General features: G+C 26.1%; 2 protein-coding genes across 6 annotated transcripts; one reads left to right on the top strand and one right to left on the bottom strand.

Annotated features, from left to right (window-relative positions):
• Positions 1-401: 401 nt before the first annotated feature.
• On the bottom strand, positions 402-7,286 carry Esyt2 (extended synaptotagmin-like protein 2). Of its 3 annotated transcripts, none has more exons than XM_011504555.1 (16): positions 6,911-7,286; positions 6,677-6,835; positions 6,461-6,537; positions 6,327-6,393; positions 6,025-6,170; positions 5,818-5,938; positions 5,474-5,644; positions 3,499-3,590; positions 2,717-2,765; positions 2,555-2,644; positions 2,364-2,450; positions 2,145-2,303; positions 1,909-2,061; positions 1,527-1,635; positions 1,142-1,445; positions 402-839 (listed from the first exon to the last, which is right to left on the bottom strand). In XM_011504555.1, the coding sequence occupies exons 1-16, from the start codon at positions 7,226-7,228 to the stop codon at positions 512-514; spliced, it is 2,430 nt and encodes an 809-aa protein (XP_011502857.1). In that variant the 5' UTR covers positions 7,229-7,286; the 3' UTR covers positions 402-511. The 3 variants fall into 3 exon arrangements, with proteins under 3 accessions (XP_011502857.1, XP_011502856.1, XP_011502859.1); XM_011504554.1 differs by lacking the exon at positions 3,499-3,590 and adding an exon at positions 4,311-4,408 and having other exon boundaries at positions 6,911-7,284; XM_011504557.1 differs by lacking the exon at positions 3,499-3,590 and adding an exon at positions 4,934-5,019 and having other exon boundaries at positions 6,911-7,273.
• Positions 7,287-9,389: 2,103 nt separating this feature from the next.
• Positions 9,390-13,210, top strand: TMS1 (serine incorporator TMS1). 3 transcript variants are annotated; one of them, XM_011504551.1, is made up of 10 exons: positions 9,390-9,558; positions 10,300-10,464; positions 10,623-10,807; positions 10,866-11,075; positions 11,156-11,240; positions 11,313-11,496; positions 11,607-11,789; positions 12,201-12,227; positions 12,541-12,688; positions 13,047-13,210. In XM_011504551.1, the coding sequence occupies exons 1-10, from the start codon at positions 9,532-9,534 to the stop codon at positions 13,186-13,188; spliced, it is 1,356 nt and encodes a 451-aa protein (XP_011502853.1). In that variant the 5' UTR covers positions 9,390-9,531; the 3' UTR covers positions 13,189-13,210. The 3 variants fall into 3 exon arrangements, with proteins under 3 accessions (XP_011502853.1, XP_011502855.1, XP_011502854.1); XM_011504553.1 differs by lacking the exon at positions 12,201-12,227; XM_011504552.1 differs by lacking the exon at positions 12,201-12,227 and having other exon boundaries at positions 12,529-12,688.
• The last annotated feature ends 6 nt before the right edge of the window (positions 13,211-13,216 follow it).

The following is a 13,216-nucleotide window of genomic DNA, read 5'->3' as shown; positions in this document are numbered from 1 at the left end:
TATACTCGCAAACTGATTAATAATTCTTTTAAATGAAAGTTAATGACTGGTTTTATTAAGACAAATTTGAAATTTTTATTTATTAAATGAAATAACGATAATCGCTTAAATAGAAAATTTCTTGGCATCAATAGTTTTTCTTTAAAGATATTGATTTTCTTTAAAGTATTATTTATATTGCAATTCCCACTCGCTCTATAAAGAGTATATTAACTATTTGAAATAGGTTAAATAATTTTAAGAACTGTAAAAACAAAAACTGTAAAAATTTGATAAATAAAATTCACATTGTGTATTATCATTGAAATTGCTTAAAAATAAATTCCAATTTTATTAATATCATAAACAATTGTGACTAAAATTAATTCTATTAAACAATTTATATTTTTGTTTTTAAGAGCATTAAGTTTCTAGCTGCCTTATATTTAATAAATTATTCGACCAAATATTGTTAGGAGAAATACAAATTATAGAATTAATAATATAGCTATCTTTAGAGCTTTATCATCTTTTATGTTTTCATCTCTGGCTGCAAATCATACCAGCTAGTAATAGTTTGAGTAAAATCGAGCTCGGACAGATTTATAAGTGTTTGACCAATGCAATTACTGCCTGTCGAGAGCCAACCTTTTTGCGTACAGACTGACAGTTCCAAAATTCGGGTATTGATGTCACCTTGGGACACAATGTACTCAAATTGCTCATCAAAGGTGGGATTGCAATTGTCCTTTATTACCGCGGTCCTACGTTTCGTATCCTTATGTCGATCAGGCAGCAAATACAACTTGACATAAGGATCTGGGATATTTGATGGATCATTCGATGGTAGCGGTAGATTACTAAAATTAATAACGCAAAAATTCATCATCTTATTACTTTAATTGGTTGATAATAAAAACAAAAATGTTTTCGTAAATTTATAAAAAAATTAATTAATGTTCATTTTTTAAGTTTGATTGTTAATTCATTAAAAAAAAAAACAAAAAAAAAAACAATAATTCTTAGAATACTAATATTTAAATAAATATTCAAAAAGCAATTCTTATTTTATAAATGAAGTTACTTTCTGTAATCTTAAAATACTAAGAATATAATTAGAGATACATGCAACGTATATTATATTAATAATTTTAAATCTTACGCAATTTTATGTACGTTGATCATAAGTTTTTGTCTAGAAATGCTATATTTCATAGTTAATTGAATTCGACCAAGCTTTGAATCACCAGATGATGAAGTGACGCTTGGATTTCTGCGAATTAATCCGGGTGAGTTGTTTTGAGTTGGTGAAAATAGAGGGACACCTGATACAGGTGCATAGTCCCGCTGACTTACTTCCTCTACACTTTCATTAGCAGATATAGTAGTTTTTGCAGGAATTACATTGCCTACAGCACTTTGAATAGACTCTTTTGATGGCTGGCGTTTAAGAGGACTATCTGTAACTAAATTATAAATTCCTAATGAAGTACTGATACATTAAAATATTATTATTATATTTAGTAAATATATTAATCATTGCATACTGATACTGGAAATAGTTGACTCTTGACGATTGAGTTTTTTATTTAAATTCTGTATATCGTCCTCTTCTTCGTCCTCCGAAGTTATTTCTGGTTCCTCGTATTTTAAAATCTATGAAAATTATAAAATATTTATTGTATATATGATAATTGCATATCAATCAATTGACTGGTTCGGATATTTTGTGTATTAAGTTAAAATTTGTACGGGACAAAATAGAAACAAGAACATTTGGTCAGAATTTTATAATTGTTGATATGATTTATAAATGAAAATTTAGTTTGAAAAATAAAATAAAAAAATGTATAGTTATTAATAAGTTATACTAAAAAAATTGTTATAGGAAAATTTAATATCGAATTTAGGAAACTTTATAATGCTTACTTTTAAAATCATTGATAATAAAACTTTACTTTCAGATCCACTTTTTTGTAAGTCAAATGGTTGCGACTTTACTTCCAAATTGTTCATTGCCAAAATTGATGAAAGATTGTAAGTCAATGTTCCTATTACTGTCGCAGTCTTTTCGTCATGGAGCTATAATTTATTACATATACATTTAGAAGAACTAAGATATATTACTGTTTGCTAACATTTTTTTTTTTTTTTTATCAAATTACCTTTATATGTAAAGTTCCAGTTTCAGGATTTATCACTAATAAAGTGAAACCTTGTTCCCACACAGGATTGCAAGATCTTAATAATGTTTTTGTTCTCTCTACTTTACCACCTACACTTAATTCCAAATAAACATCAGGTTGTTTACTGCCTTTTAAACACTAAAATACATAATTATTTGTACATTACACAATATTGGAAAGCATATAAAATTTGCTTACTGGTAAATTTTTAGCAGAATCAACATAAACTATTAAAAGAGCAGTGCTCATTGATGTTACCCGTAATTCTTGCGTTTCTTTTAATGCCTAAAATTTTTATAAAATATACAATCAGAATATTATAGAAAATATTTCTTTTATAATTTTTTTTTTCTTCAAAATGATATAATATAACTTAATATATAGCTTACCGCTGCTAAATCATTATGATTTGCCGAAAGCTGAAGCCATGTAAGGCGTAGATGAATCATTCCATGCTTGGCTAATTCCAGTGATATCCACTGTAATAAAAGAGAAATTATTAAAAGATTTTCTTGACAAATATTTTTATACATAATTGCATCTATATTCACCGTATCAATGGTCCCCTTTTTCTTCACTCGGCTTACTTCGATAGTCGCTCTATTGCAATAAATTAATTTTATTCTAATATATTTAACAAGAATAAAACAAAGTACATTATATGTAAGCAAATTTTAAGTAAGCAAAAGGTACCATATTTGAAAGTTCACTACAGTAAAAGTTTCAAAGCCTTCTTATTTTTAACTAATTTTAGCATCAATGCATTTCAATTTAACTAAGCAGGCTCTAAAGCTATCTTCTATTACGAATGCACGTGCAACATTTTATAAAATTACTTATCAGAATAGAATTTATTGCTTTTAAAATTATATAACCATGAACAAAATAATTAATAGATAAAATTTGATAGTTCGAAGTTACTATATATTCTAAAACAAAAATTTATTTGAAAATTAATAGCGTCATATAAAACGAATGTTTTTCAATGTTATATGATTTTAAAATTTAAATGTATATTATTATTTTGTATAATTCATATTTTAATATACTGGTGCAGAAAGCTTAACATGTAATTATAAACCATTAGTGAATAAACGATAAATTATAGAATATTGACATTATATAAAATAAAGAAATAAATAAAATTAAAAAGTCAAGTCTTTCACAAATGAATAGCAAGCCATCCAAATACATATATGATTCTACTTATGGCAGGGTATTTACTTCAATCATTAAGTTTCCTAATTTTAACAATCTGAAAGTTCGAGTAATAATATGTGATCAAATAAGAGATTCGTTATAAACATTTTGAATTTTCATCAATAAATTGTACCTGCCAAGGAGATCATCTGGGCCAGTGGTGTCTTTGTCAAAGAGATGAACCATCACCTTCTTGCAAGGTCCTGAGCCCGCTTCCATTATGCACTGCCACCATACATAAGCTGATTTAGTTAGTTTTCAATCAATGACATGCTCAACCGTTCTTTAATTAGACACTTATAGCAAATTAAAAAATCAAAAATTATTGATTTGTTACAATGTTTTTGTCTGTTTTATATACGAATTTTTATACGTACAAAAGAAAAAAGGAACTATTAAATAATATAAAACTGCAAACTGTTTGATGAAAAAGAATAATTAAGTTGTTGTATGTATATTTGACATAGTTTAAGGAATTAGTATTAAATTGAGTATAATATTGTAGAATTAGACCTTACTTTTATGAGATTTCCTTTTTAAATCAGCGCTTATTAAAAACAGAAATAATAATGTGAGCCAAACTCTTCTTGGATGACTAATACTTATATATATATATATATATTAGTATACAACAATAAGTACACGTCATTTAATATATATATTAAATGGCGTGTAGTTATTGTTTTATTATGAAGCATTCATAGGAAATATTACAAAAACACATAAAAAAATATCATGTTATATATGATTTTGAAGATTTAAGAAACACTTATAAAAGTTCATATAAAAACACAATTATTTTTTCTATTTAAAACCTATTGTTGTTGAAAATTAAAATGTCTTATAAACTGTATAATAATATTAAAGATCTATAATGTAAAGCAATACACGGCCTCATTGAGCAAACATGCACGAAGTCAATCCACTCGTATACATTATTACTACCTGCCAAGAAAATCATCAACGTGTACCCCGGGGACGTTTGGATCCCAGTCCCATACAGTTAATTCGACTTCTTGTCTAAGGATACTATTGATCACAGCCTGCATGGCAATATCATAAAATAGTAAATCTAGACTTAATTATTCTATGGTATAAAATACACAAAATAGTTTTTTAACTTTATAATATTTATATTTTATTTTAATTTCTTACAAATTAGTTGTTAATGATTATTTATTAACAGCACTCAAAGGCAATGATAAAACAATTATGCATGACAAGGCAATGCTTAATTAATGCTTTTATCAAAGTTGTATAATCCCAACATAAATATAATTAAACTCATATGTTTGTGGATGCTAATAAACAAACAAACATGCTAAGCAAATAATGTGACTAATGATAAGAGATGTGTTGTGTTTTATATTAAATCTATTGTATAGAGTTTAAGAATAAAAAAATATATATATACTGCTATTAAAAATATTAACAATGAAAATTTTAATTTAAATTTTCTGCTTCTGGAATATTACATCATAAATATTTATTTTTATTTTATTGTAAAAACAATTTTAATAGCTTGTTATTTATTTAAACAAATACAATTTTGATAAAAATTATCATACCTTCCAAGGCATTCATCGTTCTTGGTATCGTCAAAGTCCCAAATCTGAACAGTAAGTTGCTGAGCGATGACCGATGTGATGACACACTAGTAATGTATAACACAACACACATGACATCACATACATTCATACCTACCAAATTATTCAAGATAAATCATAATAAGTTAAAATATTTATAGTTAAAATTATTGACACAAATATGACTGTTATGTGTAAAACGAATAAATTATAATTATGACATTTCAATGAAAATGTTTAAAATAAAGTATTTAAATAATATTTCAATTTATGTTTTGCAATGAATAAGTGCATTAAATAATGGATATATATTAAAATGCAAGTATGCTTGAAACCCAAATTGAAATAAATATATTTAAACTAGCAAAGGAACTTAATATTTTGCATACAGAGTTATAAAAATATCTTATTACCATATTTTAAAACTGAATTGGTACAAATATTGAAAAATCAGTCTTAATTAAAGCGCATGCAGTAAAAGTAGCTTACAATTTTAATAATACAAATATTAGTTATATATACCTCGCACCAAAAGTCCCATTTGGGATCTACTGTATTATCAATAGTTTTTGTTTTAAATTCTTGAGCTCCTACTGTAATAATAGCATATGGATCAGATTTTCCTTTACCTAGCATGCTGAAATCTTTTTTCATAAGATGCTTAGCCTGTACCACATGAATTCTGAGGATACCCTAAAATATGTAATTAGTAAATAACGGAGATTCTACATTTTATATTTCAAAATTTTCAAAAAACATTTTTAAATTTAAATGAATTTAAATTATAACTAATACAACTTCGTGTAGTATATGAAATTGAATTTGAAAAATTTACATACTATAAAATAAATTAAAAATTATTTTACTTCTGGTTCAGGGGTTTTCAGCACCTGCGCAGGCACGTCTTCGGAAAGTGGCATACTAAATTTATTTGGAAGCACAGCAATAGCAGCAATTTGTTCTGTAATTATCTTTCTTAGTACATCACTATATAGAGAATTTTATTTGATTAAAATATTGTTTATTAACAGTTACAAAGATGTAAACAAATGTATAATATACAATAGGACTACCTAAATCCAGGAAGGTCAAGTACATCAGCTACACCAACCAGATTAAAATCAATAATTGGACAATTCAAAAAAAATGCCTGTACTCCTCCCACAATTGGTATGATTGGTATTAATGGTTTTAATACTACTCGCAACATACCCCGCAACTAATAATGAAGTAATTTTAATTATTTATGAATATTTAGTTTACAGATGCATACATTCATTTAATATAAAAAATATATTTTTATGATTTTAAAAATCCAAAGTATCTAATTTATTTTATACACATTAATACTAAATGTGTGATAAAGTTCATATACCTGAAAATCTTTTATTCCTGCCTTTAAAGTTCCCATAGTAAATGTAATATCACAATCTCCAGCATACCTAAAAATATTTTTTTTCATTCTTTATGAATTAACTTAAGTATAATATAATACTTTATAGTACTTACATTACATCCATATCAAGTACTACTTCATTTCTAGATGTATGTTTATCGTAAACTTTAATTCCATTGATTTTTGGTGGCTATAAAAAAAATATATATATATATCATTTAAAGTTATTATTAAATTTCAGACTATTTTCAATTTCTAATAATAAATACAATAGTTTATGCTTAATATTCAAAATAATAAATTTATAAATACTAATAAAATTAACTTACAATTCGTCCTAAAACAAGCCTACCGAAACGAAATTCTTGTCCCATCCCTGGAATTTTTTTTTGGTATTCAGCAATACATTCAGAAATTGTATATTGAATATTATTTTTAAACAGATCTCGAACATAATGATTAACACTTGGCCATAGCTTATAAAGAATCTATAATTATATAAGGGTAGTTAGTAATAGAACAATTATTAAAAATAGCCAATATATATTAATTCATATTCTTACTCCATTTAACCATTCTGCTCTATCATAATCTGGAAAATACACCCATGTAGGTAATTCATCAATTCTGCTTTCAATAATAATTTTTTCTTTTGATAATGCAGTAGCTTGAGCTGTTAATCTTTTTAAGTCTCCATCCCTTTTTCGTTCACTTTTCAATACAACAAATGCAATCGGAGGAACAAGCCATGCAAAATTCCAGTTCAAAAAGCCAACTCCCCAAATTATACCAACAGTTGCCAATTTTATAAAGAAAGATTTACTCAATGAATAAAACGTCATATGAGGCCAAGTTTTTAATTTGTTTACTTCTTCTTCCATAGCTGAATATTGTTTAATTATTTCAGTTGTCAAAGATAGAAAATTTATTTTATTTTATCTTTCCATACACTTGCCAAATTTCACTGTTTGTTCAACAAATTTTAATACATTCTGTAAGAATATTGCTTAGATATTATTAATTTTTAATATTATTTAGAAAAACTAATTTTGTATGTACTAATTATAAAAAATAAAATAATTAGTATTTATTAAAATGAATTTTAATCTAAGGCCAAACTATTTAAAAAATTAATTTAATAGTTATGATTTTGATATGTTTAATTTGTTTTGAAGATATTAATAAAAATTCCAATCAAAATAAAGTGTATAAAATATTATGCACAAACATCACAAATAATAAATTATAAATTATAAAATTGATTAAATGAAAATAAAAATGTAAGATTTTTTTATTAAGAGAAAAAAAATTCTAAGTACATGGATTGAAATACAAATATTATTAGCATAGCTCAGATCATTTCCAATTTTAGTTCATTCATAGCGATTAAAAATCCGACCTTGAAGCAAAAAAAAATCTCTTGCACTAATCCAATCAGCACCGGTAATTACGTATATACGATATGTCCAGACTAAACTAATATAAATTAGAATATGACGTATAATTTGGAATTTATAACGAAAGAAATAAATACTAGTGATTGAATAATCGATATGTAAAACCGAATTATAATTAATCTTCTACTTTTTTTATGCACTATTATAATTGATTGTATTATTTGTGACTATTTTGTACTATAAAAATATAAAAATATAATCGTATGATATGACTGCTAGTTAAAGCAATATTACATAAAGCGAGTAATATTGAGCTGAAAAATTATTTTTCAATATTGCTATAAACCACGAGTTTTTTCATAAGTAAATCGTGTCAGATTACAATTAGTGAAAATAGCTTAATTCCCCTAAATCCCCCCTCCCCCGCCAACTATAAACATACATACATGCACAAAATCATTCATACAAATATATACATATATATATATATATATATATATACATATGATAAATTATTTATTATACGAATGTTAATTATTATAGTTTCTGTTAAGAATGATCACTGTAACATCACCAACACTTCGACGAAAGTTTCGATAAAAACACAGAATCAATGTATTTGCTCTTTTTCGCAATGTCGATTTAAAATTAGAGTTATAAAAACAGACCTGCGGTATGTTCAAGTAACATTCGCGGTTCCAAAGCTAGAGTTGCGCGACTTTTATTACAATGATATAGTGACTGACCAGCGACGTCAGATGATTGAAGGATGAACAGAAACGATGTTGACTGCCGCGATGCAGATTGGCTCATCATTCGAAACTTCCAATCCCATTATGTTACCCGATTAATCGCGAAGGTTTCTATTTTCTGCAAAATCTTGTATGTGCAGATTCGCACATTTAACTAAGTGCTTTATAATTTATAAAAAAAATTAAATAACAAAGCAAATTGTTTTATGTCGAAGTATAAGAATAAATAAAATCAATTCCATCAATCATCCATTCCATCAATATTTATTCGACACTTTCTTCATCTTACAACACTAAATTCCGTATTTGATCTTACAAATACCTATATCTTTTCTTTTTTATAAAGTATTTTATAAAACTACTTTTCAATAATATATTAAATAGGTTCTATACTAACAGGCTAAAATAAAAGCCTTGGTGAATGACAATACAAAATTTGAATACAAATTCTAATTAAAAAATATGTTTAAGAATTCGAACGTTTTTTCTAACGGTATTTAGAATTTAAACTGCGGCCAAGTATGTAAAATACAATTTGGAGATTGAGGTACGCGCGGAGTGTTTGAAAAAGCGCGCAGACGCGGTGACCAGTCAATTTACGCAGTCCCAATTCTCCGTTTTCTTCGACTCAGTAGTTGCGTTGTGCACAATTGCATTGCATTACATGTACGCACAACGTAAAGGCACAAAAATCTAAAGTGATAATCAACGTCTTGACGAATGATACCGTACATTTCGGCCATTAAAATCTTAGGTCGGTCTAGCGTTTGTATCGTCTTCCATTGTCGTTCGTCTCGATTAGTGCTAATTCTCGCGAATAGCAAATTCAGCTCTCTTTCGATTTTCATTACCACATAATAATAAAAAAAAATATTGTTCGCCGTGTTATTCCTTAGCAGCATATTGGGATTCCGTTATCAGATTGTTTTACTTTATCTTTATTGGTTTTTCAAAAATAACCTCGTTAATTTCTCTCTAAAACTTAGTGAATAAGGATTTTTGTGAAATTAAAGCTTGCTAGTGTGAGCATTCATTATGGGACTGGTTTGCTCAACTGCACAGGTACTTTCTTAATTTTAATGAATTAACTTTAAGGTTAACTGCGTCTCTATTCCATCAGCTGACATTTTGGAAAGTTGTTTACGTCAGATTTTTTTTCGTACTCTATTGTGTCTTCGCGTTATTGAGATATGGAGTTATATATACTTACGATGAAGAATAATTGCTTTCATTGTCTCCATAAATAATCTTGCTTCAATAAATTATTTAATTTATTGATATAACCAATATAATATTTGTTATAGTTTTACGGTCTACAGAGAAACTATGTATTTTATATATATACATATATGCGTATATGCATAAAGGTGTATATATACATATATATTTATAATTTTATTCTACTGTATGTAAATTTAATTTTTATTTCTTCGTTGGTTAAATTCTTTAATTACAGTTAGTATGCTTAATTGAAATATATAATTTTTATGTTGGATTTTCAATGTCATAAAATTAGCTGTGTCAATCGGTTAAAAATATTTATATTTTATTACAGTTTATTACTGAAATTATATAATAAAATGTGAATTTTAAATATTTTATTTTAAATATACAAGAATTTTCAATGTTGCTTGCTTCATAAATATATTAAACAATATAAATAAAAATTTATTAATTTTATTTTATTTATGTGAATTACTAATTACTATTACATGTTCTGTAAAATGCAGTACTTTAATTTTGTATAGAATTCTTTTATTAATTTAATCTTATATTGTTGTCTTTTTTTTACTTTGTTTACAGCTTGCCTGCCTCTGTGGCAGTACAGCTTGCAGCTTTTGCTGTTCACAATGTCCATCATGTCGCAACAGTACAAGTACTGTAATTATGTATGCTTTAATGTTAATGTTAGGTACAATAGCTGCTTGTATTACTTTAGCACCAGGCCTTCAAGAATCTTTAAAAAAGGTAATATAATGTTCAATATATCGAATTTACAATAATCTTATAAAATTATATCTGTATATTTCATCATTACTTATCCTTTATATTAGTATTCGAACAAACATGTATTAACAAACATTTAATTGGAAATATGATTTTTATAAACATAAAATTTTTTACAGGTTCCTTTTTGTACAAACAGTACTAATTATATTCCTAATTCATTCACAATTGATTGTCAATCTGCAGTTGGATACTTAGCCGTTTATAGAATATGTTTTATTATGTCCATTTTCTTTTTCCTTATGTCAATTATTATGCTTCGCGTTAAAAGTACAAAAGATCCTAGAGCTGGTATACAAAATGGGTAAGCTTGTAATTTGTTAATTTTGAAAATAAAGAAATCATTAATTATAATATTCTAGATTCTGGGCTTTTAAATATCTTTTACTTATTGGTGGTATGATTGGAGCGTTCTTTATACCAGAAGGATCATTTGGTCCTACTTGGATGTACTTTGGAATGATTGGTGGCTTCATGTTTATATTAATTCAAATATATTTGATTAATATGTTTGCTCATTTTTGGGCTGCCAGTTGGGTACAAAAGTATCAAGAAACAGAATCAAAGGGCCGGTAAATAAATATTATAAATAAATTTATTCAAAGTCATAATTTATTTACCTTCAGTATTATTTTTATTGTATTTTATTCAGGTATGCAGCTCTTCTTGGATGTACTCTATTAAATTACGTTCTGTCTTTTACCGGTATAGTTCTTCTTTATGTTTATTTCACCAAGGTACATTTTTTTATCATTTTTGTAAATATTGCACAAGAAATATTTAATAAAATTAATTATACCTCCTTACAGGTTGATGATTGCTCATTGAATAAATTTTTCATTTCGTTTAATTTGATTTTATGTCTTATTATTAGTGCAATCTCAATCTTACCAAAAGTTCAGGAACGCCAACCTCATAGTGGTTTATTGCAATCTTCTGTTTTATCATTGTACATTGTCTACCTAACATGGAGTGGTATTTCAAATAGTCCAGGTAATTTGTGTATAAACTCTTATTTTTTAAAAGCATTTTTATGTGCATGTTTAATAATTTTTAATAGAGTAAATACTTAAAAAATAAAAGTTATAAATTAATTTATGTAGATCGTGAGTGTAATCCTGGATTGTTGGGAATTATTGCTGGTAATGATGTTACTGCTCAAAATCAAATGGCTTTCGATAAGGAAAGCATTATTGAATTGGTTATTTGGTTCAGTTCTATTTTATACAATTGTCTTCGTATAGCATTAAAATTTGATACAAAAAAAGATCAAGATAATGGAGCTGGTAAATATAAATTTCTTCTGTTATTTTATTGAAATTGAGAAATAAGGTGCCTAAGTTTTATTAAATTACTTTAGAGTTACTAAATTTAATCTATTTGCATGCAAAATATCTAAAAATTATTATTAAATACATTGTTTAACATAATTAAAAAATTTCAATTATATAAAAATTAGTTAATAATTTATTTATTGTTAACTGTATTTGGTAATTTTATAAATATGATAATTTCAATATTATGTCTTATTATTGAACAAGAAGTTATTCTGTGATAATATAAATTCTAAATACGTAATATTTTAATTAGAAATCAAATAAAAATAAAAATAATTTGACAATTTATTTTGGTATTTTTCATATATTTCTAACATAGTCTTAACAAATATTGCTTTTTGCATACAATGCTGAACACAGGTGACCAGTCTCTTATTGATAATGAAGGTAGCCACACACAATTCTTATTGATTTTTACACAGTCTTGTCCACTCAATGCATTCATTCAGTTTCATTCTTTTTTTTTTTACTAATAGTATCTTATGAGTTTTCGTTTCATTGTATAACTGCTTGATTAGAATATATCATATAAAATATTTAAAATTAGTGTGTGCCTGCTTTTGCTGATATTCTTTATTATATTTATTTTTGTGTTGCTATTTAAATGTCATTATAGAAGACATTCATAAATTATGCTTTTTGCACATTAGTTTTGGTTTTCAGTTTTCTGTTTTTTGAACATACTCAGATTATATTTCAGTTGAGGGTCGCAATGGAGATGCAGAAGATGGCAGCGCTAAAGTCTGGGACAATGAAGAAGATGGAGTTGTTTATAATTGGAGTTTCTTCCACTTCATGTTTGCACTTGCTACATTATATGTTATGATGACCCTTACCAATTGGTATAAGTAAGTATTATCATTCATTTTCAAATTAATTTGAATTTACGAATATAAATTAAAAAAATAGTATAAGCAAAGGAAAAGAAATTTATATAAGAAATATAATTTATTTTAAAAGTTTTTGTAAAATAAATTTGTTATTATTACACACTTGCGGAGGAAAAGCATTTAAAAATTAATTTTTATAAACTACAATCATTTTAATAAGAATATAATATAAAACTATAATTATATTGAAAAACAAATTATCTTATTACTAAATTTTCTATGAATTACTACCTATTTGTATTACAAGGTTATATATGGTTTTTATTTTATTATCTGTAGTATTAGTTGATAACGTTTACAAATAATTTTTTTTTAGACCAAATTCTTCATCGCTAGAAACATTAAATTCTAATGCTGCTTCAATGTGGGTTAAAATTATCTCATCCTGGGTATGTACGGGACTGTACACATGGCCATTAATTGCACCAATTATTTTTACGAATCGAGACTTCTCATAAGTTTATAAATTTGTTTTCTACACTCTTT

The sequence above is a fragment of the Ceratosolen solmsi genome, unplaced genomic scaffold, assembly GCF_000503995.2.
Source record: "Ceratosolen solmsi marchali unplaced genomic scaffold, CerSol_1.0 scaffold148, whole genome shotgun sequence".
NCBI lineage: Eukaryota > Metazoa > Arthropoda > Insecta > Hymenoptera > Agaonidae > Ceratosolen > Ceratosolen solmsi.
This window is presented reverse-complemented; position numbering and strand designations above follow the sequence as displayed.